This window comes from Notothenia coriiceps, unplaced genomic scaffold, assembly GCF_000735185.1.
Source record: "Notothenia coriiceps isolate Sejong01 unplaced genomic scaffold, NC01 NC01_scaffold00018999, whole genome shotgun sequence".
Classification (NCBI taxonomy): domain Eukaryota; kingdom Metazoa; phylum Chordata; class Actinopteri; order Perciformes; family Nototheniidae; genus Notothenia; species Notothenia coriiceps.
Genome location: NW_011351700.1, coordinates 2,235,681 through 2,263,326, shown reverse-complemented (window position 1 = coordinate 2,263,326; position 27,646 = coordinate 2,235,681). Strand labels below are relative to the sequence as shown.

At 40.5% G+C, this 27,646-nt stretch overlaps 1 protein-coding gene across 1 annotated transcript in view; it reads left to right on the top strand.

Annotated features, from left to right (window-relative positions):
• The window catches only part of LOC104951484 (replication protein A 70 kDa DNA-binding subunit-like), a 37,418-nt gene that overhangs the window by 6,031 nt on the left and 3,741 nt on the right, over nt 1-27,646 (top strand). Inside the window, exons 7-16 of the mRNA XM_010778148.1 lie at nt 780-1,056; nt 3,013-3,115; nt 3,395-3,463; nt 6,850-7,042; nt 10,164-10,300; nt 10,846-10,994; nt 12,963-13,092; nt 19,021-19,197; nt 19,335-19,442; nt 19,761-19,847. Of these exons, the coding sequence (XP_010776450.1) occupies nt 780-1,056; nt 3,013-3,115; nt 3,395-3,463; nt 6,850-7,042; nt 10,164-10,300; nt 10,846-10,994; nt 12,963-13,092; nt 19,021-19,197; nt 19,335-19,442; nt 19,761-19,847 (1,430 nt within the window). The remainder of the gene's footprint in view (nt 1-779; nt 1,057-3,012; nt 3,116-3,394; nt 3,464-6,849; nt 7,043-10,163; nt 10,301-10,845; nt 10,995-12,962; nt 13,093-19,020; nt 19,198-19,334; nt 19,443-19,760; nt 19,848-27,646) is intronic.

Sequence of the window (27,646 nt, the reverse complement as noted above, 5' to 3'; positions counted from 1 at the left end):
ATGGGCAGTATTACCCTAAAAGAAAATCGGTTTCATTCATTGGCACAAACTTTACAAGTTAGTAACTCTACAGGGAGATCTGTGCGGAGAGTTTAATTTTCTCAGGCAGTTTATCATTTGGCTGCCGCTCAAATGATCAGATAACAGTACAACCACTAATGTTTTATAATCGCAAAAATATATTTTTAGAGTGTTTCATTAATTCCACATTGCCTCTTGGAAAATCCAGTAGGTGTTCTACCAGTTACGTACCCTTATCATCAAATTAAGTGGTTAACCTCATCTACTGTGCATGAAAACTTTTGCATGTGCTTGGAGGTTATTTAGCAACTCAAGAACTCCCCAAAAAAAGAGATTTAGTAAGAACACAGTATGTTCTATGCAATTTGTTGAAATACCTGGATGTACAAGTGCATCTGGTCACAATTTGCATTACAGTAGATATGTGAGCAAGAGAGTCAACGTCAAAGGTGCCTTATTTGGATAAAGAAGTATTTCCCAATGATATACATACTGTACACAGCATTACACACTTTGTTAGGGCAGCTGCAGAACGTACCAAAAGTTGAAGAAAGTGATGATATTTTGGGAAAGCAGCTTCAGATTGAGCATGTCTGCATTGTGGGCCACGTAGGCTCCACATTTAGATTTTTATTTTTTTAAGCTTTGAAAAGTGTAATTGCTCAATAAATGTATTAATCTTTAATCACTATTTGATTTTCATCTTGTACATTTGGAGTACAAATATTCAGGAACGATCTATCTTTGTTTCCCTGCAGACCATTCTCCTCCACGAGGACAGGGAAGTGGTTTTGTGGGAAAGTCCCCCATGAAGGCATCACCCATGAAGGCATCACCCATGAAGGCATCACCCATGAAGGCATCACCCATGAAGGCATCACCCATGAAGGCTTCAACCTCCAAGTTTTCACCAATGAAAGCTTCACCAATGGAAACTTCCCCTCAGAAGTTTACACCCACAAAGGGTGGCAGCACTTCTCTAGGTTCTTCAACAAAAGTGATTCCAATAGAATGCCTCAACCCTTACCAAAGCAAGTAAGTTGAAGTGTGTGTCCATTTCTAAATGTGCCCGTTTTCACATACAGTACATGTACAGTAGTTTTAAAATTGGCTAATGGTTCCACAAGCCAAAAAATCGTTATGACATCATAAAGTGGCCAAAATCTGATCAGCTCATTTTCAGACAGGTTTTTATATAAATGGATCAAGAAGACAAAAAGTGAGCAAATCTTTTTTCCTGGAACTTTCAGAGTCTATTTACACAGAGGGGACACATGTTCATGTATAAAAGACGTGAACAAGTGGATTTTGCATAATAGGTCCCCTTTAAACAAAACTTAACTTTGTGAGGAAGCTGACTTGTATGCATTTCCTCCAAGATTCTAGGTAAACAATGTTTTTTTCCTTTTACTCGTTATAACAATTTCCTCTCATGCTCTTTCCTTTACTTTCCTGTTTGCTGCTATTTCAGAGAATCACTTTGGGGCATGTTTTAAAATGTGTATCTCTATGCCTGCGTGAGCATTCAGTTGTTCTTTACCAATGCCTATATGCTTGTGTGTGTGTGTATGTGTGTATGGATTTTGCGTGGGCACTCAGCCCATCTGCATGGAAATGAAATGACCAATCTTTCCTCAGAAAGGTAGACTTTAACGGCAGGTGCTGCTGGGTCTTTATTGTCTGCTGCTGAGGTTTTGATTCTGCTATTTGCCCTGGTGGGGATTTGGCCAACCTCGTTTTTTTCCCCCCTCCCTTCTATTCTCACAATTTCTTTACTTCCTCCGGGGTTTAATTTTACTGCTTACCCCCCCCGTCCCGTCCCGTCTTGCTTCTTATCTTTTCATTTAGCTTAAGTCTCTCGCCTTCAAATTGGCCACAAAAGACAAGGGAACCGTATAGCGAGATGTATTTACCCAGATTGAACTAAAGGTATCCTGTCAGCTCTCTCTCATGTATGAACTCTGATATTGTAGCCCAGTTTGAAATTGCAAGCTGTAAAGTTAACTGTGCCTCTAGGTGTTGTAACAAACTGATGACTGTTCTAACTTTGAAGTTGGGGAGTACCTACAGTGAGAAAAACCGATTACTTCAGCAGCTGTGTTCTGCTACGTATGTTAGCGTGAAAAGAAAGGCACGGGTGTGTGGCAAGCTGTGTTTGTGTACATGGTCTTATATGGCCATTTGCAAAGCTTTCTCATCCCGTTCTGCCGCTGTTAAGTAATAGCATCTAGAGCAGAGTATAATTGGCTTTTGGCTGCCATAAACCTTGGTGTAGCAGTCTTATCCATACTGAGCAGGGAATGAGGTTCACTCTGGGCCAGCAGCTGCTCTCATGATAGGGGATTTAATTGCAGGCAAAGTTATGGTATGAATATCCTCAACTGCACAATTATCAACGCAGTCAAAAAGCTCACTGCTGCATAAACTGCCGAGCTAGGCTGGCTGTTGTTAAAAACAGAACAAGAGGCATATTTGAAATGCATCCCGGAGTTGGCAGATGAACACCTAGTTCACTCTTTGAAAAGAAAGTTGCTGGGTGTCTTTTTTCTTCTTTTCTTTTATGAAACTTTGAAAAAAAAAAAAGGAGACACTCATCCAGTTTCCTTATGTAAGAGCTGTGATGCTCATTAACAAAAAAAGAAGCTTTTAATATTGTCTCTGCAACGTTCTTCACTGTTTGGTTTGACCTGAAAAGTTCTACACTTTTAATTACCGTAAGTTGAAGAACATAATTCATTTTTTTAATAGTTACGTGTAATATCGTGAATACCCATAAAATAAATGTGATTTAAAGGCATTCTCGTTCATCCTGCAGGTCAAATATTTGAAAAAAACGTATGCAACAAATGTCTTCTTCAATGTTTTTACCAAGGCCATTTGGGCTAAGTTCCGTCAACATCACTTATTGCACATTGCGTGATTTACCTTATGTTGTTGACATATGCTTTGGAAGCTCTGATTCATTATGATACGCTCTGTGTGTATTCTTAGATGGACTATCAGAGTCCGAGTCACCAACAAGTCCAGCATCCGCACCTGGAGTAACTCTCGAGGAGACGGAAGGCTTTTCTCCTTTGAAGTACTGGACGAGAGTGTGAGTATGTTTATGTTTTTTAAGGATCCCCAGTAGCTTTTGCTCTTGACGAAAGCTACTCTTCCTGGGGTCCGACACTTAAAACAATGCAACAATAATACAACAACATTCAAGACATAAGTCCTGACATCATTAACAACATTAACAACATCACCAATATCATCACGAGTAGACGAGTGGAGAGGCCTGCATGTCAAACACATGTCATGTCACACATGGCTGTTTTTGGTTTTATCCATGTAACGAAATGTTGTTTGATGGAAATGTGCTGCTCAACAGGGAGAAATCAAGGTCACAGCGTTCAACAAAGAAGTGGACAAGTTTTTCTCACTAGTGGAGCAAGGCAAGGTGAGCAGACCCCCCCTCACCCACACCCATCCTTACTAGAAGTGATAAGAGTTTCTTCCCTTAAATAAACTTTAGTTCTTTTGTTACACATTATTATTCCAGCTTCGAACGCTGGAAAGAAATGTTTGTATTTGCATTGTTTCAGAAGGAACTTTGAAGCATCGCAGCCATTTCATTTCTTTGATGAAGTGGACAACATTAAGACAATATCTAAAGGCTGTAAAAATCCACAAACAACTTGCAGAGTAAGCTTCTAAGCTCAGTTATCCATATTTTATGCGGATAACGCCTCAAACTAATATATCATAGGTAAAAGAGTGCCTAACAAACCCTTCTGCAAAATCCTTTAATGCCTTCAGGACTTCTGACCAATGAATGAGCCGGAGGCAAGTATTAGAGGATTTTGCGGAAGGGATTTATTATGTCGTAGTTTACTGAAATATATGCTATATATTTGAGACATTTACAGCATTTGGGAAGATATATGAGGCCAGGAGTATGCTGAGAACAGTGGGAACAAACTTCTGATGTGTTGATATTGTTTTGTTTGCTGATATTACATCTATCACCAATGTATTGAAATGGCTACCAGTCCATCAGCCTGTGTTCTCCATGGAGGACGTGTTTATAAAGTTTCTATTCCAGCATTAGTAATCGATACAGAGATCATTATTATTTTGCGTCAATATGCTCACTCCTTCTCTACATATTAGAAGCGAAGCAATCACTTTAAACACTGGAAACAATGGGGCGAAGAAATGCACAGTTTACATTTTTTCATATCGGTGTCTTAATCCTGGTAGTCACATGGTGATTTATTGCCAATGTTGTGTCCTGGCACTTTTACTTCCTTGATGATTACAACACATTTCGGCACATCATCTCCATCTACTTCATTGTCAGACTTGCAATCCTCTTAGACTGTAGTCACGGTACTTACAGCAAGTAAAGAGAAGAAGAATTACAGCTACCAACAAAAATCTTCGAAACATTTGCTCAGGCTTCTTTTTTATTCAAAGGCCCACATATTTGAATACTCACTTTTTTATTTGATTTCAAATGACTGTTGTAATATATATTTGGATTTATTGAAAGCCTAACAACACAAGATCTTCAGATAAGCTATGGCTTTATAAAATAATTAAAAAAATCCTTTGGGATTCTTCTAGTATTTATCATATGGACTAGGATCAAAATCAATGAAACATTATCATTATTTTAATCTCGTCGCACAGTCATTTCTCAGAAAGAACTTGGAGATAGCATTTGTTAATAGGATCATCTTTCATCCCGAGGGTCCGGATTCAAGACCCTGTGTCAGCGAGGATCTGCTTTACTGTCCAGCTCCAGCTAAGGTTATGCAACTGACAATGATGCTGGAGGCCTGCAAAAACAACTACACAATAATGTTATGTTGTATAGTAGGATCCCTAAAATACTAACACATTTTAAGAAATAATTCACATTTAAGAATTCCTTTTAACAATAAAATGTATAAGTGCTGCCCTTAAATGAAACGTGTGCCTTCAGGTCTTTGAAGTTTGAAGTCATGTTCACAGTATACCAGAATATTGCGTACAAAAAACACAAGGCTTGCATTAATAAAAAAGGGATAAAGAGTCAAATGTAACGGCACCAAAGCCACCCTCTCCAAAACCTCATCCTCCCCTGCCTCCAACCTCATCATTGATGGCTACTCCATCCCCGTCTCTGGCCAAGTTAAGAGCCTTGGTGTCATCCTGGACAGCTCCCTCTCATTTTCACCTCACATAAATAACATCACCCGGACTGCCTTCTTCCACATACGCAACATCTCCAGACTCCGCCCATCCCTTTCTCAATCAAAACACTGAAGTCCTGGTCAATGCATTTGTCACGTCCCGCATCGACTACTGTAACGCCATCCTCTCAGGCATTCCCACCAAGCTCATCAATAAACTACAAATCATACAGAACTCTGCAGCCCGGATCTTCACCGGCACCAAGAACACATCACCCCCATCCTCATCCAACTCCACTGGCTCCCGGTTCAATCCTGTATTAACTTCAAAAACCTAGTGCTCACTTACAAAGCCCTACATAACCTGGCCCCCCCTATCTGGCTGACCTTCTTCAGGAGTACACCCCCTCTCGCTCCCTCCGCTCCTCCTCTACTGGTCTGCTAACCGTCCCCACCCCACGCCTCGTCACCATGGGTGCCCGCCGGGCGTTTTAGCTGCACTGACTCTGGAACTCCCTCCCCCCGCACATCCGACAGTCAGACACAATCACCATATTCAAATCCCAATTAAAAACCCACCTGTTCAAATCTGCCTACTCACTGTAGTGCTCCCCATTATATGTTCCATCTGTGTCCACTTGACTGTCTCCTCCATGATTTCCTGTTTGTGTTTTTATCCTGTTCTGTTGCCTATTAGCGTTTTCTTTCTTTTTTAACAAATTGTACGGTGTCCTTGGGTGTCATGAAAGGCGCCTAATAATAAAATGTATTATTATTATTAAAATGTCAGAAGAGGTATACTTCGAGGAGGGCAAACAAGGAGATATATCACCTTTGTTCCTCAATAAGGCGTTGGCAATGGTCTCAGGCTATTGTTCATGCAAGAAACAATGGCCTTTCCAGTGCGTGCTGTTAAAATGGGCGGTGCTCACCCTGAACATGCCATTTGGAAATGAACAACAGGTAGAACACATGTTAAAGCTCTTGCTCAACTCCGTGTGTCCACAGAGCTTAATAACTCAATTAACCCCGACCATCGTTTTGCTCGTCACACGGGCTCAGGCATCAGCCGCTGACAGGGACTCCCAACAGCCCCACATCCAATTTGTGCCCTCTGCCCTCCAAAGATAAATAAAGGAATGAATCCGTCTTCCCTTCGTGATCGGATTATTGACAGAACAGTGAGTGGGTGTGACTGGCTCTGAGTGGCCAGAATGCTTATTACATTAACTTCATCTCTGTGTGGGGTAAATCAGAGAGAGAGAGAGGGGAAGGAAAGCAAACAAGTCATAGAGCTAAAATCAGAGGCAGAGAGATAGAGGGTATATACCCCCTAATATTGGAGGGTTGGGGGGTAAACGAAGAAGTGTGCCTCGCATATTGAGTTTTACATGTTGCTGTTTAGCAGACTTGCTCTCAGCTGCCGCTTATTTTCTGGTGAATTACAGAAGTGATGGGCCTGATACGACACCACATTTTAGTAAGACCTGAAGGTTTTTCCTTTCTTATTAAGATCTTTGCGTGGCTCTTTTGTAAAATAATCATTTCCCTTGCGGGATCAATAAAGTGGTTACCCAATCGATTGGTTCACGCTGCTTTAACTTCACAGGAAATAATCAGTCTGATCAGCTTTGATTTGATGACTTTGCTCATCCTTTCTCTGTAGGTGTACTACATCACTAAGGCTACGCTGAAGGTAGCTAACAAACAGTTCAACACACTGAAGAACAACTACGAGATGACCCTCCAGGCCGACTCATCCGTCGTGCCATGTGATGACAGTCAGGGCATTCCCGCAGTGAACTGTGACTTTGTGCCCATTGCAGAGCTGGAGAACAGAGATACAGACACCATTGTTGGTAAGAGAAGAATTTCATCAATGAGAATTGATGAATACATTTCTAGCATTCAACCACTCAAAGATAAAAAGGTAAGAGTGAGATAGCAGGTCTGTTAGAGGGAACGGTAAATGCAAATGAAGTGTGGCCGATCAAGGTTTTTGTTTTGACATCTCTCTCTCAAGCACATGGTTTTCAATCCTGTCTCGAAAACAGTTAAATCAACTGATTAAGATAGATATGTGTCACAACCAATCAGCCGTCTGTGGTTCGGGCTCAGAAGGTGACTCACTCCCTCTTCAAACCTTGTGAACAGTGGAAGTGCGAAGCGTGATTCATCAACTGTGTAACCCAAGAAACCTAAAATACTTTTACCAGGGAAAAATAGAAAGCATGCGGCCCAATTTATAACCCAGAGGACGGATGGTCGGGCTGCCAGTATTAGAACATTTGGGGTATCGGCTGGGTCATCTCTATATCTACTCTTATCAATTCAGACAATTACAAATGATAGATTAAATGTGTTGCTAATAGACAGGCTCGTGCCAGTTGTACCATTATGATGGGCTCAGAGGGAAGGTTAATTCAGACATATTGGAAAGAGTAGAGATACAACGAGGATAATGCTCCATTCACTGTTTTTATAAAGGTTAACTGCAATGCCTGCCCTATGTGCCTGAGAGAAATGTCTTATCTCGGTGACAGGTAAATTGAGACGACCGATGTGTAGAAAAACAGTGTGATTGGCTCTCTGTTATTAATGAGATGATGTGCAGGTATTATACTAATATTAATAATTAATTGCGTTTATTTTAGCGCTCTACATTACATATATTAGATAGCAATACATCAATACTGTGGACAATACCCACAGGAGCAATTTGGGGTGAAGTGTCTTGCCCAAGGACACAACGGCATGTTGACTGCAGTGTGGGTCATGGCGGGATTAAACTAGTGTTCGCCTGCTCAACTGTTCTGAGGATTAGAGCACTATCCCCGGTGTCACAGTGATGTTTCTGTAGTTGTGGCAAAGAGTGTCTTTTTTTAAAACTGCTATTGGTCTGTATGCAAGTACATGGCTTATTTTTGAGTAGGGCATTATTTAAATGTGTATAATTTTGATTTCAGTACAGGTTTATAAGGACCCATTTAAAGCTGATGGTGTCATTAAACAGCCATTACATCTTCCAAACAACTTTATAATGATAGCTTTAAGAAATATTTGTAATTGCTGCTTAAACAAAATGAAATAGACACACATTTTGATTCAAATACTCACATAATGACTTAATCGTATTCCAGTCTGAGCAGAAAAGTACAGAAGCCTCGAGAAGTTGTGAAAGTTAAATGGCCAGTGAGTATTATAGTGAAGCAGAATTTAAAGAGCAATCTCTGACGCATTTCTCACCACATCCATCAGTTTCTTCATTTTATCACACACACCCACATGGGAAATTGCACTTCACTTTGCATCGTATAGGGCTGCAATTAAGTATTCAACATGCCATATTAGAGATGAAATGAATGGTGGCTATGAAATGCCAACCACATACTGTAACTTATTCATGTAGGTTTACATTCCGAGCAGTAATATTGCATCACTAAATGAGCGTAAACTATGAGCAATGTAAGCCAGCGGAGCATCACTGTTTAGATGCACTGAGAGGGTTTACCTGCTGGAGTGTGTTCGCAGAGGGGCAGCGTTACACGTCCTGTGTGTGTCATCTGTTGTCTCTCCATCCACTCTCTCCCCACTACCGCTCTCCTTGCTCCTTTGTTAAATAGGGGATTATAACATGGTAATGAGAACTGTCAGCCTGTTCCTGTGGTGATAATGGAGTTCAGAGGTGGGTGACATCGTCTCAATCATCATGGAATTATCGAGGGCTAAAAAGACACAGACACGGAGCAAGAGAGGAGGGGGGAGAGGGAGAGTTTAGAGAAAGGTTAGCAGAAGTGGCAGTCTGGCGGATGACGTTTAGAGAATGACTTGTTTGCAAAATCTATATTGTAATTAGGCCCAGTCATTTTATTTAATGCATGGTTGTGGCACCATGGGATGATGGACAGAAAATGAACTGACACTAATTCAATCATTGCCATTTAAAGGGGCCCCGTGGAGCATTTCACCTCTAGTAGTGCTTTCGGCAATGCTTTTACATGTGGGTCCCTGTTATGTGCACACACAACACAACACATAACTCAATAGGTGGCGGAAATGAAATTGCAATGCTGTAACGACGGCAATGAAGAAGACTGCAGTAGTAAGTAAGTAAACAATGCAATAAAAAAGAAGCTTTTTTAAATTGTTCAAATGTTGGTTTAAAATGAGGAAAGGCATTCAACATATTGTCAGGTCAATGACATACACAGAGCATTTTAGAGAGTAACTTTGTTTGTTTACAAGAAAGACTGCATCTTTTTAACCATTAGGTTTTACATCATGTCAAATGACGAACCTTTGCCGCTCATAGCTTCGTTGTTTTGGCTGCTTTTCTTTTCATACGATTGAAAATATCGAAGACGTTTTTTTCGTGTCAATTCTAGACTAAAGATTCAATCATAGGATGTCAGTTTGTACACACAGTCTATTTAACCTTTGGCTATATGATTAAAATGTGTTCCTTCATAACAATTCATAATACTTTTCCGAAATTGATTCAGTCTTTTTATTTGCTTTGTTCTCAGTAACCTTTTCAACACTCCGTTTGTTCTACAAGAGCGTCTTGAATTAATTTGACTTTGGGTTTAATTCTTAATTTGAGCCCTTTTTAGGCTCTGCTCTTCACCTTCTCAGCGCTCAGCAGTAATCTGAACATGACAGGAAACATGAATGAGCATGTTTGTTGTGGTCCTGAGTGTTAGCCAGCATGTTATGACATTTATGTCAGTCTGTTACAACTGGCAACATCAGAGGGGTGTCTGTCTACTCTCTGCTGTGTTGGGTCTTTAGTGCTCATGATGTGATACCTCTTGATATAATGTAGTGCATCCAGGGGGTATTTTCACACTTCACACCATGTGGAGGCATTTCAAAAGGCTCTTTTCACATAACAGACAATTGCTTTCTTACCTCTTTGGATTGTTGTCTACCTGGAGGTATCTATAGATGGAGATATACAATGACTCTCTCTGCCTGTAGATGTAATTGGAGTGTGCAAGAGTGCCGACGATGTATCCCGTATCACCACAAAGACCAGCAGAGAAGTCTCCAAGAGGGCCCTCCAGCTAATAGACACGACTGGCAATGTAGTGACACTCACACTGTGGGGAGAGGAGGTAATAACTATAATCTCTTTCCTTGCTCTCTGTCTGCATTCAGGGATGGATTTGAGGTTTATCATAAAAACTTGTTTAGCAGGCTGTAATTAATCGTGTGTTTTATGAAGGTGCCCATCCATCTATGCACGTTATCTGTGTGTGCTCTGGCGAACCGAGGCGGGTGGGCTTTCTGGGCTGTAAAATTTGGATTGGTCAAATCGTTCTCCTGACCTTCAGGAGTGTTTTGAACCAGAGGCCCTGATTTGAGCTGAAGGCTAAATAACTCTCGAATGTGCATGAAATGGCACTATTCTTCTCTAAGCTCATTCAATCTGCAAGAGCTAATCCCTCCTCTTTGCCAAAATCCAAAAAATGACTTTCAAATGACTTGTAGGTTGTCCAATTATAAAAGCAAACTATACCACATATTACTTTGTGCCCTCTGCAAGCTGCAGGAACAGACTGTACATACAAGAAACAAAAAAAACAACTTATTTAGTCTTCTCTTGTTCTAAATCTTTCTCCCCTCAATTACTGTCTGACACAGCTTGTTCTTTCTGCAGGCGGAGAAGTTTGACAGCTCTGTAAACCCTGTGGTGGCCGTCAAAGGCGCTCGGCTGTCTGATTTTGGGGGCAGATCTGTCTCGGCGTTGTACAGTTCAACAGTCATGGTCAACCCAGACTTACCCGAGGCTTTTAGTCTGCGGGCCTGGTGAGTCACACTGCTGTTCACTCACTCACCGACACTCACTCACCAACATAATCATAAACACAAACACAATTGTCCACGGACATCCAACCACAAGCACCACACAAGACAGGTTACATGTAGACAAAGGACACCAAATGTTGATTGTTTGCTCATGTTTATGTACTGTATGTGAGATATATTAAAAAGTAAACACTAGGGCTGCACAATATAGAGTTACAGCAGTGACTGGGATGTTTGCATGTGCATAACCATATCGCAGGAAAGTCCTCTTCTGAGCCCTAACCACTGACAAATAGAATATAGTTTTCTCCGACTAAGTTGCCAGTTAGTGACATCCAGTCTCCGCTTTCACAACCAACAACTAAACACGATAATTCTTGATCAGTTTATCAAACAACCAAAGTGGGCCACTGAGACCACAACATGAAATTGAGAGAGGAACAGGAAACAAAAGGGAGAAAAGTGAGATTTCATTGCAAAAAGGAACACATTTGCATACAGACACATTGGTTGTATGGATGTGTTATGGCTACAGAGAGGGGGATGTTTTTAAATATATAACTTTGTCTTCATCTGGTTGAAATTCCTCTTTATATCCCAACAAATATATATGTCAGTTTTTCCCAAGTTCCTGTGCAGGGATTTGAAATGATGACTCATTCACTCATTAAGGCTGTTCCCAAGCCTGGCCACCGCTGAAATATAAATGCATTTATTCTCCTTTTATCTTTTCCTGTTGCGTGTATGTACATTTCAATGCCTAGTGTGCATGTGCCGGCTTGTGCGTTACACTTAAAGCTATTCTTGGATGGAACTGCGTCAAGGACTCGCAGCGTCTGCATGCTATAAATAAAAGTTTAGGTTGGTTGGTTCCTGTGGGCACTATTATGTTCATTCTTTCAGTTGTCAGTGACTGGTTTGAAAAGTAAGCTAACTGCTTGAACAAAAGCCATTTGTGTGTAAGTGTGTGCTGCATTATTTATAGCAGTAATTCAGTGTGTGTGTTTGAGAGAGGGCATGTTCCATTGCTGGAGCTTCAACCTGAGTTCTATTAGTCTTTGGTCAATACATCTTTATATTCAAAGGGCTAAAAAAAACACCCCCAAAAAGTCCCCCCCATCTCTCTGCTGCTGTTTGCTCCTCTCTCCAGTTTACATGCTGACATCGGTTTAGGAATGACATTGAATGTTTTTCAAGGAACAAGGAGTTTTTTCACTCCTTTTATATCATGTAGGTCTGCACTTTGCGAAGACAAAGAGTATCTGACTGACTCCTGTTCCTGTGGCGGCGTGTTGCTTTGAGAGATTGTTTTGACCAGGCTTGCTTTCATAATTGAAGGAAACTGATGCATTTGGATGATGCCTTGATTAGATTGTTCTGCTCCACTAGAATACAGAGCAGGAATCACCCTGATGTAATAGGATTTTAAAGGGAATATTAAAAAGGTAGATACATTTATAGATGGAGTAGAAAGAAAGAAAGACGAGCATTATTTTTCTTTCTGCCTCATTAAAGAAACGGGGTTTAGGGACTCAAATGAAGAATAATGCCTTTGTCCATGATAGACAGCCATGTGTCAGATGACATAGATTGCAGGATACTGACGCTGTAAATCAGTTACAGGATTAAGGGAGTTATTCAGGCATGACTGTAGGCAGTTTCTTTAGATAATAGAAGATACAGTGCAGTATCTCCTTCACAGGAAAGTCTGTTTATATAACACACCTCCAGGTATGTGTAACACACACATTTGCTTTCACATCCTCTTCTTTGCCATATGATACACTTCTACATGTTTACAGATGACTAATATTGAAGGTGTTACTCGAGCACGCTCTGTTTTTGTTTCATTTCACTCAAGAAAATCATCCTTACGCTCTAAATAATGCATGCATGTTTGTTTTTGTTGTGCAGGGCATTTGAGCATACATTTATTTGCACATGTGTGTTTTCATGTCCACACAATAGGTATGACCAGGGAGGCTATGCGCTGGACGGCCGATCCCTCACAGAGATCAGGTCAGCGGGCAGCGGAGCAAAGACCAACTGGAAAATGCTGAGCGAAGTTAAGAATGAACACCTGGGTCATGGAGAGAAGGTGCAGTGCATACTTATAGCCTTACACAACAACATAGCATGCCACCCATCTAAAGACATATTAAACCTGCTGACCTTCAACAGAGAAAGAAAAAGTGACTTCAAAGGAGAAGTTCACCCACATTACACCAGAGGCAGAAAAATATAAAACCCCGCCATATCAAATTAATACTTACAATTAAATACTATATTACACTTTTTTTTGTCATTTGGTAAATTGAACCTTGAAAGAAACTATAAAACCGATTTGGGTTACATTTTTTATTTTCCTTCCCTTTTGATATTATGCTATATTCTGATTGATAACTACTATCAAAATGAAATGGGGCTGTCGCTAATTAGTTATATTTCTATGGATCTGAAGATTGTTGATCCACTGATATTATAAATGAATGTTTTTTGTCTTCTTTTTACGGAATGTTTTGGCATTTACAGTATTTATGTTTATTTGGCTTTGGTTTGAGATTGATTTATGACCTGCATGATTCAGTGCAGTCCACATTATAGGATCAGAAAGGAAGACCCGTAATGGAAACTCGGAAACAACCGTGACTCCAACAGTTTACCTTGTTTTTATTTGGGTTTTAGATTAGTTTAAGCACTCAAACTTTTATTCTCAGAACATGGGGTCTTTAGTTAAATTGGTAGAAAAGTAACAGCAAAAAATAAATATTGGTATTTGCGCTGCAGTTTTAGTTGGATCTCTGGGTTTAGCTGGAAGCAACTAATATGTTTATTAAAAAAAAAAAGATTCTCCCACTTGGCCTGCTGGCTACTGTTTAAAGATAAATGAAAGAAACCCTTAGAACTGACGTTGGATCAGCGCAGCGACAGTAGAACAGAGTTTGATGTAAGACGAGCTCAGTAAACACAGGGTTTTGGTGTCAGTCCTTGAAAATCAAAGAGTTACAGCTTTACTGTTTTGCAGTCAGACAGGATCAAAACCAAATGTTGAGGGATTAAAAACAACAAGAGTTTGAGTCTTGCATTTTGTTGACACATTTCACTCGCTTGCTGTAACTGTGGCTTGTGCTTTCTTAAGCTACATATACAGTGTGACCCACGGCTGAGTTCAACTTGAGGCTTTTAGGAAAGATCATATGGTAAATATCACCGTGTCAAAGGATATAACAGCTGAATAGTGATTGTTTATCCATATGGAGATTACATTGATGGCCTCTTATTTTAAGGTGACCTATCATGCAAAATGCATACTGATCCAGATTTGAACACTTCTATGACGTCACAGAAGTGGCGCTACGGCTATTGGGCCAACTCCACCAATCAGGAGGAGACAGCCACGGACATTGCCGTTCGAAAGCGCTGGAGACGCTGTAGTACATATGCCAGGCCTGTAGATGGTGCTGTTCTCACAGAATCAGCCCATGCAAAGACAGTGTTAAATTGAGCGAAATGAGGAATGGCTAAAATGCATGATCTGTTTGGTATTTTGAAAAATAAAAAGTATAAATATGCCTTATATAGGTATGGTCCTACACTATATTATTCAAATATAGCATGATAGGTCCACTTTAAAAAGAAGATTTTCTGTGAATAGTCAGGATTTTAGTCAGCCTCCTTTTGAATGTAAGCATGTAGCCAAACTCAAATCCACAGCCAGTCTTCTTTCATTGTAAATAGAGCAGTTGGAGGCCGTGTCTTTTTACGACTTGACGGATTAGAGTCATGGTTCTCCTGTTTTAGCAGTGGGAGGGAGATAGTGATGCTCACATATTAGCAGTACGGGGTTGAACTGCCATATGCCGGAGGGGCATGTGATAAATGAAACCTTGTGCCATTTTAAGAAATGTCATTGTACAGAATTATGCGAGGCTGCCACTAAAAGTAAAGGCAATGTAATGGTACGTGCCACTCATAAACCTTCTATCTAATAAATTAGGTTTATCTCCGGCTAGTCTCCCTCATCCCTCACGTTTAATTAGAAGCCACTTAGGGGTAGCTTCAAGATCAATGTCGTTTCTAATGAAAATGTCTAATTATATGTTGGAGTTTGAGGAAGCCTATAGGGCATAACATTACCAGAAGGGAAGTGGTGCGGACGGAGAATGTGGGAGAGTGAGAGCCGGGAAGGAAATCTAGACACTTAAAATTCATGTGACTCACAAACCTGTGTAGCAGGATGTAAGGAAACAAGGCCACGGAGAACAAAAACAAAAAGTTAAAACAGTGTGAAGGCTAAAAGAGAGAAGTGACGAGGGGTATTTAGAAAAGGATAGGAACAGTTAGCTAAGTGGCAGTTGTGTGGGAAATAGTTGAGAGCTGAGAATGTTTTAATAATTCAAACTCTGATTTCGCTCCTCTCTTTCTCTTTGGGTCTTACCTTCATTTAGTTTTACCTTCATTTAGTCTTCTCTTATTTTTCTCTCTCTGCCCTCTCCAACCGTTTCTGTAATTGAACGGCTTTAAGGAGGTTGTCAATCAAACTCTGAGGCTGCAGCTTCGGTAATAACAATGGAAGCCAAGTGATTATACTTTGAAGGACATTCTGTGTGTGTGTGTGTGTGTGTGTGTGTGTGTGTGTGTGTGTGTGTGTGTGTGTGTGTGTGTGTGTGTGTGTGTGTGTGTGTGTGTGTGTGTCACTTCTAATTAATGTTGGGGTTTTCGGACAAGCATTAAAGTTGGCATGTACAGCCACGTCAATTATGTGAAGCAGATTTTCACTTGGTTGCCCTTTCACATACACATTTTAATTGCATTTAAGTGCCAGAAGGTGACATAGGGATTTGCTTTGATAAGAATGAAAACTATTTACAGAATGTTAGAGGTGTGTGTGAATCTTCAGGTGAGTCTGCACAGATATTTTTGTCTCTGATAGTTGATTGTGTGCAGCGTTAGTCGTGCTGCTCCTCTAGTTTCTTCTCGGTGTTCTAAAGGTTAATATTTTGCCCCAAGGCTTCGATATGCACGCTAGAATACAGAAGGTGACAAAAAAAGAACAGAAGAAGAACAGCAGAGAGGATGACAATTGCAGAGGGATTTATTCGGAGGGGTGTAGTCACTATGATGGAAGCACTATGGTCCAGATTCTCCCGACCTGTTATCCTCATATTTTCTTTAGCAGCATCCCGAGCCTTCAACAAGCCCCAGAACAAGGCGTTGTGTTCTTCCTGCCGCGTGCCGCGTCCACCCTCCTGCCACCTTCCCCCCCCCACCGCCTCGCCACCTCTTCAGCCTTCTAGCGCTTCAATCTGCCCATGTCTGCAAAATGTGATGAGGCAGGCATGCGGGCGGAAGCATGGGAGAGCAGTGATGATGGGGAGAGGGCTGTTGCTTAAGGGAGACATTCTCCTAATTAAAAAAACCTTCTTAGTAAGTGTTTCTGAGGGGTCCTTGCTGTGTGGCATGGGTTCTGGTAGATGGACAGATTATGAGGATGTGAGTCAATGATGGCTAGCGGGAACACAGTGTCAGATAGCTCCGAGTCTGACGGAAGTATCTGCAGAGGTCGAGGGGACAACATCAAACATGTCACAGGGGATGCAGAGAACACTATGGACTTTTCATATCAAATGCTCCCTGTGAATTTTGTACAGAATTTGTGGGTTGTTTAAAGAAAGCAGCGTTGCTCAGTCAGTGTGTAAAGTTGGCCAGCGTCCTAGAGAGAGTCTTTGATGGACTCATTTAGGCCAACATTAGTAATGAGTCTGGCCCAGCTCTTGCTTGTAGTTGTTGTTTAGAATGCATTTTAAATCCTGGCTGTAATTCCAACATCTTGTTCAAGGCCCGCTCTCCTGGTAGAAGATACCGTTACTGTTTGAATGCAGGCGTGTACACGAGTGTGCGTCTTCCCAATGAGACACGGTTCAGCTGCTGTATGCATTATTTTATATTTATATTTATGGAAATCGAATGCTGTTCCTCTCCACAGGATGAGAGAATAGCATCTTCTCCCCCAGAATTAGCATTTTGCTGTTGATTTTACACAGTGTGAGTTCTGCCACTTTAGGTGCTAATATCTGTTTAAATTACTGCGACTCGCTGGATTGAAATTAGATTCTGTTTGACTGTGTGCACTTCAATCGAAATTCACAACTGAAAGAAGTTTAGGGTGTTTGCATATAGGTGTGTGTGTGTGTGTGTGTGTGTGTGTGTGTGTGTGTGTGTGTGTGTGTGTGTGTGTGTGTGTGTGTTAGCTCAATTTATGTATTAGACAGGGAGAGAATCGTCTCATCTTGCATCCATTATGCAAGAACCTCTCAAACACTCCCTGCTTTCTTTTCAAACCGTTCCAAGATTGTTTGGAATTCAAATAGAGATGTGTAAACAGCGCGCTTCAACCAGCTGGACTGACTCGCTGGCAACAGTTTTACTGATGAAGCCAAGTTTGATCGAAGTTTACTCTCATTTTATTTAACGTTTCTCTTTACACCCTAAACAGCTTATTTATTCGCATTAAAATTAATTAAAACCCTTGAAGGATTTCCTGTCTGCTCTAGAATGAGCTTTTTTACTCCTTTTGTTTATTTCATAGACCTTGATGGGCTTTGGTTTAACATGTACGTTGCAAAGTTATGATTTAAGAATACCAAATGTAATGGCAGCCATGATAAGATCAATATTTGAACGCAGACATGGTGCACATGTGGGCAATTAATTTCCTGCACTCTTTCTGTACTGATGGTAGAATTATCTTATTCAGAGTACCTCGCCCAACACTACTTGATGGTCATTAAAGCCACATGGCCAGTTGTTACTCCGTTGCCTTACTATGATTGACAACACAACGTAGGGCTGCTCGATTATGGCAAAAATCATAATCTTGATTATTTGGGTCAATAATTGATATCACGATTATTAAAAACGATTATCCATTAATGTGAACAGTATGTTTTTAACAGTTGATTACCCTGAACTTTAAGTATAATTCAACTGAAAAACCAATAAAAAAAATCTTTTTAAATAAAAAATAATAATCGTTTTATTTCGATTATGTTGTTTTCATAATCGTTGCAAGCCAAAATCGTAATTGTGATTCAAATACGATGAATTGAGCAGCCCTAACACAACGTTTATTACAGATGTTTCTTCGCCCTTTAGAAATGCGTTTTTCAGGACAGCTTCCTGTTGAGCCAGAACAGAAAGGTGTTAAAAGTGTTGCATGTTCTAAAATAGCTCATCGTACCCGACCTCTGTTTTGTGATTTTGTTCCTTGTACTGGTGATTACTCATTGTGTTCTTACAGCCTGAGCCACATGGCACCTTGTTCCTTTACCAAGATGTATCCCCCCGCATAACAAACACTGATGATGTGTCTTGTTCAGACCCATTCATTTTAAACCTGAAAGGACAGAGTATTTCTCAAAGCTCCAGTTGGAGAAATGTCCCTGGTAAATGGTAAATGGACTGTATTTATATAACGTTAAATCCAGTCTTTACAACCCTTCACTTTACATACTTCAAGTAATTCACCCATTCATACAGATCACTGCACCTTGCTATAGGAACTAACATTCACACAACAGGAACTCAGGGTTAAGTATCTTGCCCAAGGATACATCGACATGTTGACTGCGCTGGGATCTGGCTTGGTTGCCGAAATTAAACATTTAATGCAGTTCACCTCAAACATTGTGTAAAGGTGTCATGACGTTTGACCAGACATCCACATTCATATTCTCCATGCAGGAGCAACAGGGTTTTACCATGTGTAAAATAAGATGAACAAATGCAGCACATACATTTCTATAATTAAATGAGTGTTTATCTGCTTAGATATTTCCGTGTGGCATTTGAATTGCAGGTTAGATTTGTCCTTGCACATTGTGTAGGGGGTAGCACCTGCAAAATGAATAACAGCCTTTTAGACGTTCAAATTGCAGGAGTTAGATTTTGGTCGTTTTCATTCATCTCAAAGCTCTGTCCCCATAATAAGATGTCCTCTTCTCCCGCTTTTGTTCTCTCATCCCAGGCTGACTACTTCAGCTGCCTGGCAACGGTCCTGTACACTCGTAAGGAGAACTGTCTGTACCAGGCCTGTCCCACTGAAGACTGCAACAAGAAGGTGATCGACCAACAGAACGGACTGTACCGCTGCGAGAAGTGTAGCCGAGAGTTCCCCAACTTCAAATACCGACTCATACTTAATGTAAGCTCAAAGTGTACATCATTAACGCTTGTTTATCACACATGCAGTGCCGTTGACTTTGAGGGACTTCTCCAATAACACATATTCACACACATGAATAATCTCTCGCCCCTTCATCCTCTCTGTCTGACACTCAGGCCAACTTAGCAGACTTCGGGGATAACCAGTGGGTGACATGCTTCCAGGAGACAGCTGAGGCCCTGTTAGGTCACAGTGCAGAAACACTGGGACAGCTCAGAGACACAGTGAGAGACACACACACACACACACACACACACACACACACACACACACACACACACACACACACACACACACACACACACACACACACACACACACACACACACACACATACACACACACATACACATACACACATACGTACACACTCTCACACACACGCACGCTATGCTACAACACACTCCTCTCACTAGTTTGTTCCCATCTGACAAGAAAATTACTTTAACACATTTTTTCAGGAGGTCTAACTGTAACAGACTGCTTCCGTTGCCAATGCTTTTGTATTTACCTTGTCTTTCTTTTGTCTGCGTGCTCCTGAGGACGAGAATGCATTCGATGAAGTCTTTCAGAAAGCCAACTTTACAACCCACATCTTCAGAAACCGAGTCAAGCTGGAGACGTATAACGTAAGTAGCTATAAACAGGAGCACAAAAGAATATGATACAATGCGAGGCAATTTAGTTTCCCAGGAATAAGAAAGCAGAATGTAATGACATACGGTTCCACTCATTGTCCTGCAAGCTGTAAGAAAAATTTCACGTCCGTCTTACCGCTGTTCTGAAGAAATGCACCAGCGGTACACTAATAATGGATCTGGAAAAATAGGCTTTTAAAATAACCAGGATTGCAAACAAGTGGCATTGTTGTAAAAACTGTAAATGGTCTCATTTAGGGTCAATTTCATTTCACAATCAAACCAGGAAGTTGGAACAGCTACAGCATATCAACCTAAGCTGTGTGAGTCTGTTTGTTAAAGCAGTTTCTTTCATATGACAACAGTTAAGTTATGAAAATGTAAGCACTTTTTTATTACAAATGGCAGCATTTAATATTTTTCAATCCCACAAGATTCTGTTTTGGCAGGAAACATGTTTTTTGGTGAGTGAATGTTGATAAAAACATGAAAAGGCAGTATTTTGATTGGCAGAACGATTACACTGATCTGCAGCAACCTTTAAGATGATCTCGTTACAGGCAGTGGTGGAAAGAGTTGTAGTTGGTAGTGAATATCATAGGAGGAGAAGGAGCTCGCTTGATAACATATCCCCATAAATATTCCAAAGTGAGTCTTCACTGATTTATGTGAAGCTTCCCCCGGTGCTAAAGTATGATACATCGAGGTGTGTTGTTTTTTAATTAATGGGTTGCATGCCATCCGTGAACTTGTTTTAACCAGATTGTCTTTGGTTATTATCTTCGGCTTACCGCGGTACCAAGCATGCAAAGCCGAAAAACAAGATGCGCAATATAATCACAACGCGCTGTCAGTCACACAACATGAATCTAGAATCATTTCAATTAGTATCACACTGACAAGGGAGTTGTTATGTTGCAAGTGCACTATGGATAACAGAAAACAAATACAGCTGTGGATTCATTTCTCTTAATTAGGCACTAATTAACATTTAGCTATTGTCTGTCTAAGCCTAATTAGCTCAATTATTCAGAGGCTAATTTGCTACCAGGGGCGCATACCAAGAGTCTTGAGTGTAATGATTGAGATGTTGGATGAGCTCTGAACCGTCCTGACCTCAAGAAATCCTACGAGGAATGCTATGCAAAGTTCATGAGCAGAGCGTCAGACCCAGCTAGAAATGTTTGGTTCTGAAAACATTTTGAGAATGTTACTATTCACTGTTCTAGGAATGTTTTCAGCGGGAAGTTTTCTTTTGGTTCCCAGAATGTTCTTCTGAAAGGTAGGATAACGTTCTCTAAAAACATTCTTAAAATGTTTGGTGATAACCTTCTTAAGATGTTTTTGATAACGCATCAAACTGTTCACGGCAACAATCCGGCAGGGAATGAGTGCAGGCTGCAGGCTTTCATAGTGACTGATGAGCAGGTTGCAGGTGTGGTTGATTAGAGATTGCTCCCAGCCGTGTAGAGCAGACCAGCAGGGGGGGGAGAGAGAGAGAGACACACAGTAAAAACAAACACTGGGGCTGAAGTCGAATAGTCCATTTAGCTTAGGAACCTTCCTAACAAAGTGAAATGACCCGGAAGTCCCTCAGTGGCAGCCATGATAAGTGCCGTTCTAATTCTCTAGATGATAGGAAAGGAGGTTTCAAACTTCCTTTATAACCTTCTTTAGCTTAGGAACCACTGGACCTCCCTTACCGGAAGGAGAAAATGCTGCCCCACAATGCCTTGTAGCTGCAGCATTTACCGTCACACAACAGTCGGCCGTTGACGGAAACAACCGATTATGACAGAGAAATGATATCATGAAAGTTATGGTGATTATTAAGCATTTTAAAACGTATGTGGTAACTTGCCAAAGTGCTTTGGTTTGAACGTTCATCAGTATTATAATCAAAAAGAGAAATATGAACGTTAGTTTTTACTCAAATGATCAAATAAAGTCAACATTTCACAGTCTTTACTGAGCTGTGTGGGGTTTGTTCAACTTTTAAAAGATGTTTGAATGGTGATATACACAGGGATAGATGTTAAGGACTAACGTTTATAATAAATACATTTGTATTGATTTTAAGATCTTTTCATNATTCTGAAAAGAAAGAGGTGAAATGTAACAAACGTGACGGCAATATTGGTGTTGGTGACTGCAAGACCAGAGTTGTTAGTTCATTGATGCGACTTCACACAAAGAAATGGTGTAACTTCACAGTTTTTACGACACATTTTTTTTTGACTAGCAAAATTATCTTTTAATTGACCTAAACATTAATATGTGTAATTTGTGAGCACAATTCAACGGGGATCGAAAGATAATCTTTCTCTCCCCATTGACTTCACCCCCCCCCCCCCCCCCCCCCCCTATACATATTTTCCAGATACTAAGGTCCCGTGGAGGTCCACCGGAAGGGGGAGGGGTTCCGCCACTCTGAGTAAAACCCACCCATTGTAGAGGGGATATATGTGGTCAATTGTACTTGTCATTTTACCATTACTCTCTCGTTGAGGTACTACAGCTGGACCCGACCAATCAGCTTCGCTTGTCTTCACCTCGACAGAGATGACTCTGTTCATTTAGCCCTTCTCCATACAAATATTACTAGATAAGCAGATTCGACCCCACGGAGTTTATTTATGCTGAACTGTATTTTCAATACAATTTGAATTCAAGCTATTTGTATAAAAAATGAAAATAGAAACTAAGACATCTTTTTTTAAATGTTTTTAAATCAGATTTTGGCACTAGAAGTGATCTATGGCCCTCAGTCATGAGGGTCAAGCACCTAGATCATCCACTAGACGGAGACTCTCGCGTCAGATCCACTCTGGAGTCCATTATTACTGCCGATAATTACGGTACTTATAGTCATGTCAATGAGAACACTAGCAGTAAACCGGTTGCCTGTACATCACAGGAGGATTCTCATAAGCACTACATTCTGATGACCTCGACTCACATCTTATGTGTATTTCAAATCTGTCTTAGTCCCGCACATCATACAGGAGATGCGTAACCGAACCTCATACGACGCACGGATAAATCAGATGAAAGTAAACAATGGAAACGTGCAATAGGTCGGTATTAGAGCAGCAATTAGAATATCCTTTACTCTGGATGCAGGGTTTGCAATTATAAGTAAGACGTGCATTAAAATGATGACGAGGAGGCAATAGACAGCCTTACTGTCTGATGCATAGACTTGTCCATGTCAGTAATATCATGTCACTTTTTACATTCATGACAGTGCGTATAATGACACAATAAGCAGCTGCCATACAGCTGTGTCGCATGCATATCAGGTTCATTCGGTTATTTATTTGTACCCGTAGGTAGATTCTGTTTGCAGATGAAAAAGACACAAGGGATCCATCCTGACACACTCTGAAAACAAACACAAACAACAGACACATCTCTAAAAAAAGGACTAGTAAAAAGTACAAGTATACCCTGCTCAACCAAATCTCAAAATGTTTCAAAAACATTTTAAGAAGGAAAACACTAGGACAAACATGGCCATTCAAAATTCACAATTAAATAAATAAATAAAAATAGGCACCTGTGTGACACTCCTATGATGTGTTAATTTGTGCAATAGTTGCTGGGATAAAACTGTTTTTATACCGCTTCGTTCTACTCTTTGGGACGAGTAACCTCCGGCCCGAAGGAAGAAGCTTGAATTCTGAGTGCAGAGGGTGGGAGTCATCGTCTAACATGGAGCTGGATAACCGCTGTAACTGCCTGAGGTAAAGGGTCTCCAGGTTTAGCTGTGGCTCACCAATCAGTGTGCTGGACCACTTTACGATCTGACTCGGAGAGTTTCTGCTCTTTAAAGTCAGGTTACCAAACCATGACATTACTGAAAAAGACAGAATTGACTCGATAAAACATGATCACCATGGTTTTGTCAATGCTAAAATAGGACAGTTTCCTAAGACAGTACAAACACTGGTGCCCCCTTTTGCACACAGCTTCACAGTTTGGATATTTGTATGATTGCACAAATTCTACTTTCTGATTCTGGATTGTTAAGACTTCATGTATGTGGGAATGTCTTCTAAAATCAATGATCATGTCCTTGGTTTTGCTTATGTTCAGTTGTAGATAGGACTCCTCACACCACCTGACAAAGGTGTCAATGACAGGGCAGTGGCTGGTCTCATTGTCCTGGAGCCTACTAACAATTACAGAGTCATCTGCATACTTAAAAATAGTCCTATTTTCCCACCTACTTTGACACATATTAGTGTAAAGTATAAATGATAGTGGCAAAATGACACGTCCTTGTGGGGGGCCAGTGGAGGAGCTGACTTGATCAGATAAGGTCCCATTCACCCTCACTCTTTGTGTGCTATTGGTTAAAAAATCAAGAAACCAGCCCATAAGATTATTGCTTATTTCAAATTGTTCTAAAAGTCTGCCAATTAAAATATGAGGTTGAATTGTGTTAAAAGCAGAGGAAAAATCAACAAATAAAAGTCTAGCATGAGATCCATGTCTGTATTTTCAGATGAAGTGATCAAGAAAAATGCTTTAGCCGGTTATAAACCAAATCTACAGCTGTAGGAGATATTTAAAAGAAACATCAGAGCAGTGTCAGACATTTTTAGTATTTGATGTCAAGAGAAGGATAAACACATCCTGTTACATCCATTAGTTTTCATCACCTTTTTAATTATAGTCATACTTTTGTGATGTTGTAAAAATGTGGCAAAAACAGATCTGACGTCTAACAGGAACAGTGTAGCTGATTATAACAGCAAGTACAGATAATGAGGTGTGAGCAGGACGTTTTCTCCACACGGCTTATTAAGATATATTCAGAGCTCTTTTCTTCGCGCCTTGTTTCATAGCTTTTCAAAAAGATGGGAACTGAATTCAAATTAGATTCACTTTTTCTTCTTTTTAACTCTGCTATAGTTCCTAACCCTTACCATATACCTTTGAGGCTACCTCTTTGTTTTCTTAAAAATAGAAGAATGTTGTGAAATGTCAGAGCCTAACAAGATTAATAAGGTTATACAACTTTGTAATCATAACCAGGACACAGACGGAGAAAAATAAGTGTGCTCAAGATCATATTTTTAATGTTGTTCTTTTCTTGCATAGACAGTAAACTACGTTTCAAATTATTTAGGGGCAGAGCAAGGATGATGAACTACCATTTAACCAGCACAATTCACTAAAACCTTGTAGTTTTCTCTGCCATCGAGTATACATATTAAGCAGCACAGGCCTTTAGCTGAATGTAACAGATCCTGTGACTCCAGTCTTTTGTTTTTCTCTTGGTTTTCAGACTTCATTTGGAGGTGTAAGACTGCTACACTTTCCAACAGATTTATTAAAGTTAAATTACTCAACTTTTCGTATAAATGTTTTTTTTCTCCTTTGCTATTTTCATGATTCAAGAGATAAGCCTTTATTGACCACTAAAAGTTTAGAGATTTACCAATTTCCAACTGGTTATATGTTACTTTCCACGAGCCGGGACGTAACAGGTATGAAACAAATAGTCAACATTATAAAGGTATATCAATTGTTTATACATGATTTATGCGCTGTTCAAATATGTCTGAAGATGTATTTTAAAATATTTGAAATGCACAACAGTGTCATAAATGTAATAAACAATAATGAAAATATATTCCGGGGCGGCTGTGGCTCAGTGGATAGAGTGCTGGACTTCAAATCAGGGGGTATCAAGTTCAAACCCTACTACAGTCAGCATGTCATTGTGTCCCTGGGCAAGACACCTCACCCCAAATTGCTCCTGTGGGGATTGCCCACAGTACTGAATGTATGTAAGTCGCTTTGGATAAAAGAATCTAACAAATGACATGTAATGTAATATTCTATCTGTCTTTCTGTAATGGAAAGGCTAAACTGTTTATAGTTCAGCCGACTGCTGAATTTTCCTTACATCTTTTTCTCATCTTTGCACAACCTGTACAACTCTGCAGGAAACGGTTATGATTGTCATATTGCTGGTTTAGAAAGTACCAGAAATGATGGCAAGGAGCCACCCCAGGGTGTCAGACAGCTGTGATGGGAGGGGGGTTTCAGATGCTTTCCAACCGTCCAACACATGCTTCTATTAGGGCATACTGGCCCTTTATCCATACTGGAGTCCCTACGGGTCCAGGAGGTTGGAGGTTGGAAAGACAACTATTTATTTAAATTCCAAAGAGGACGTACTACAAAGTAATTTAGGAAGAGCCTTCAAGTGATTGTTTGCCACCACACAGTCCGCTCTCTACAGCATTGAGCAACGATTACAAATAAGTTTGCCAGAAGAAGAAAAATGTCACATTTACCACGTTTGTTGGTTTACGTTTCAGCAAAGGACAGCTGCTGAAGTTTCTCCTGTGGAGGCAACATCTGTTTGAACCTTAAAGTGATCAAATGTACTAATCTTAACCGAATATTTAAATAACTCCCTCTAAACTGTCTGACAGGTTTCATTAGAGCGGAGCCCCTGAGAGGTAGGAGAGAGCAGTCGATCGGCCCCTTGTGCGTCAGATTTCAGTGCAGTAGGAGCCCATCTCATCTTATAGTGGCATTAATGGACTTCAGATGATGGTGAAAATTAGATTTGGCCCCTAGGATTGAATTTACTGAGTACAGATGAGTGCATTTTCAACATCAAATTTGCATTTGATGCGCTCAGAATATGGGAAAGTGTATCTGATTACACACAAATTACTTGGTGCAATATATTGAGTCTCGTGAGCGTTCAAGTACTTCCGAGGCTGGATGGTTGTTCATCTCAAATCTGTGATTCTATACTTTATTATTAATGTATGTAGAAACAAGAGGTAACGTGTGTGTGTGTGTGTGTGTGTGTTAGCCTCTTGTTTGCAGGAGGACCTCAAACGTGTGTGTGCATATGTCGGATTGTGTAGGAGTGCATCCGTCTGTCTGATGTGAATGAATTGATTTAGTCTATATGAATAAATTAGTGTCAGAGGGGACCTGTTATTTCCTGTTAACAGACAGGCCACTGAGAGCCACAACCACTCCACACACTTTACATCCTCCACAAAACACGCTCTTGGCATCCTTTCAACATCACTTTCAGATATTTTCCCTGTCCTTGTACAGAAGATTCTTTAATGGCTGAAGGTGAACACATTCTGAGTTTCATAAGATAACAGGAAATGATGAAGCTTTAAAATAGGTTATAAGGGACTCGTCTAGACATAATTGGTTTGCTGCCATGTCTTAAGGTGCGATTCACAGAATGTATTGATATATATATTGGTACACGACCATACAGTTTTTTTGCATCCGGAATGTCTAAGCGTAATAGCAATTAAGCTTGTATGAGTCATTTGGAGCCAGAGGTCTTATGGGGTCTTAACAGCTGTCAATGCAACCTGTCACTGCTTCCCAAAAAAAAGGCGTTTGAGCGGTCTAAAGGCCGCTACACACCAACCTGAGACCAAAGAACGCGTACGAGGGGCAATAACTGTCCTTACCAGCAGGCAGCGGTAGTGTGTATTCGTCATTCAAAAGAGGCAACAGCCAATCAGAGTAATTTCTTTGGCCGACTTTCTTTGGCCAAAATGTGCCGTAAAGCAACGACGGTGCGGGACACACCGACCTGAGTAGGGCGCCGCTATGCCCGACTGCCTCTGACGGCCTCTGACTCCCAAAATCGGGTAGGTGTGTCAGGGCCTTTGCTCGCTCTCCGAAGACACTTGTATTTTTACTGTAGCTGTTTGTCTATTTGCTGCTTTCTTAATTATACTGTTTTTGCAATTGCTATTCTTTTGGATAGGAACTCTTCG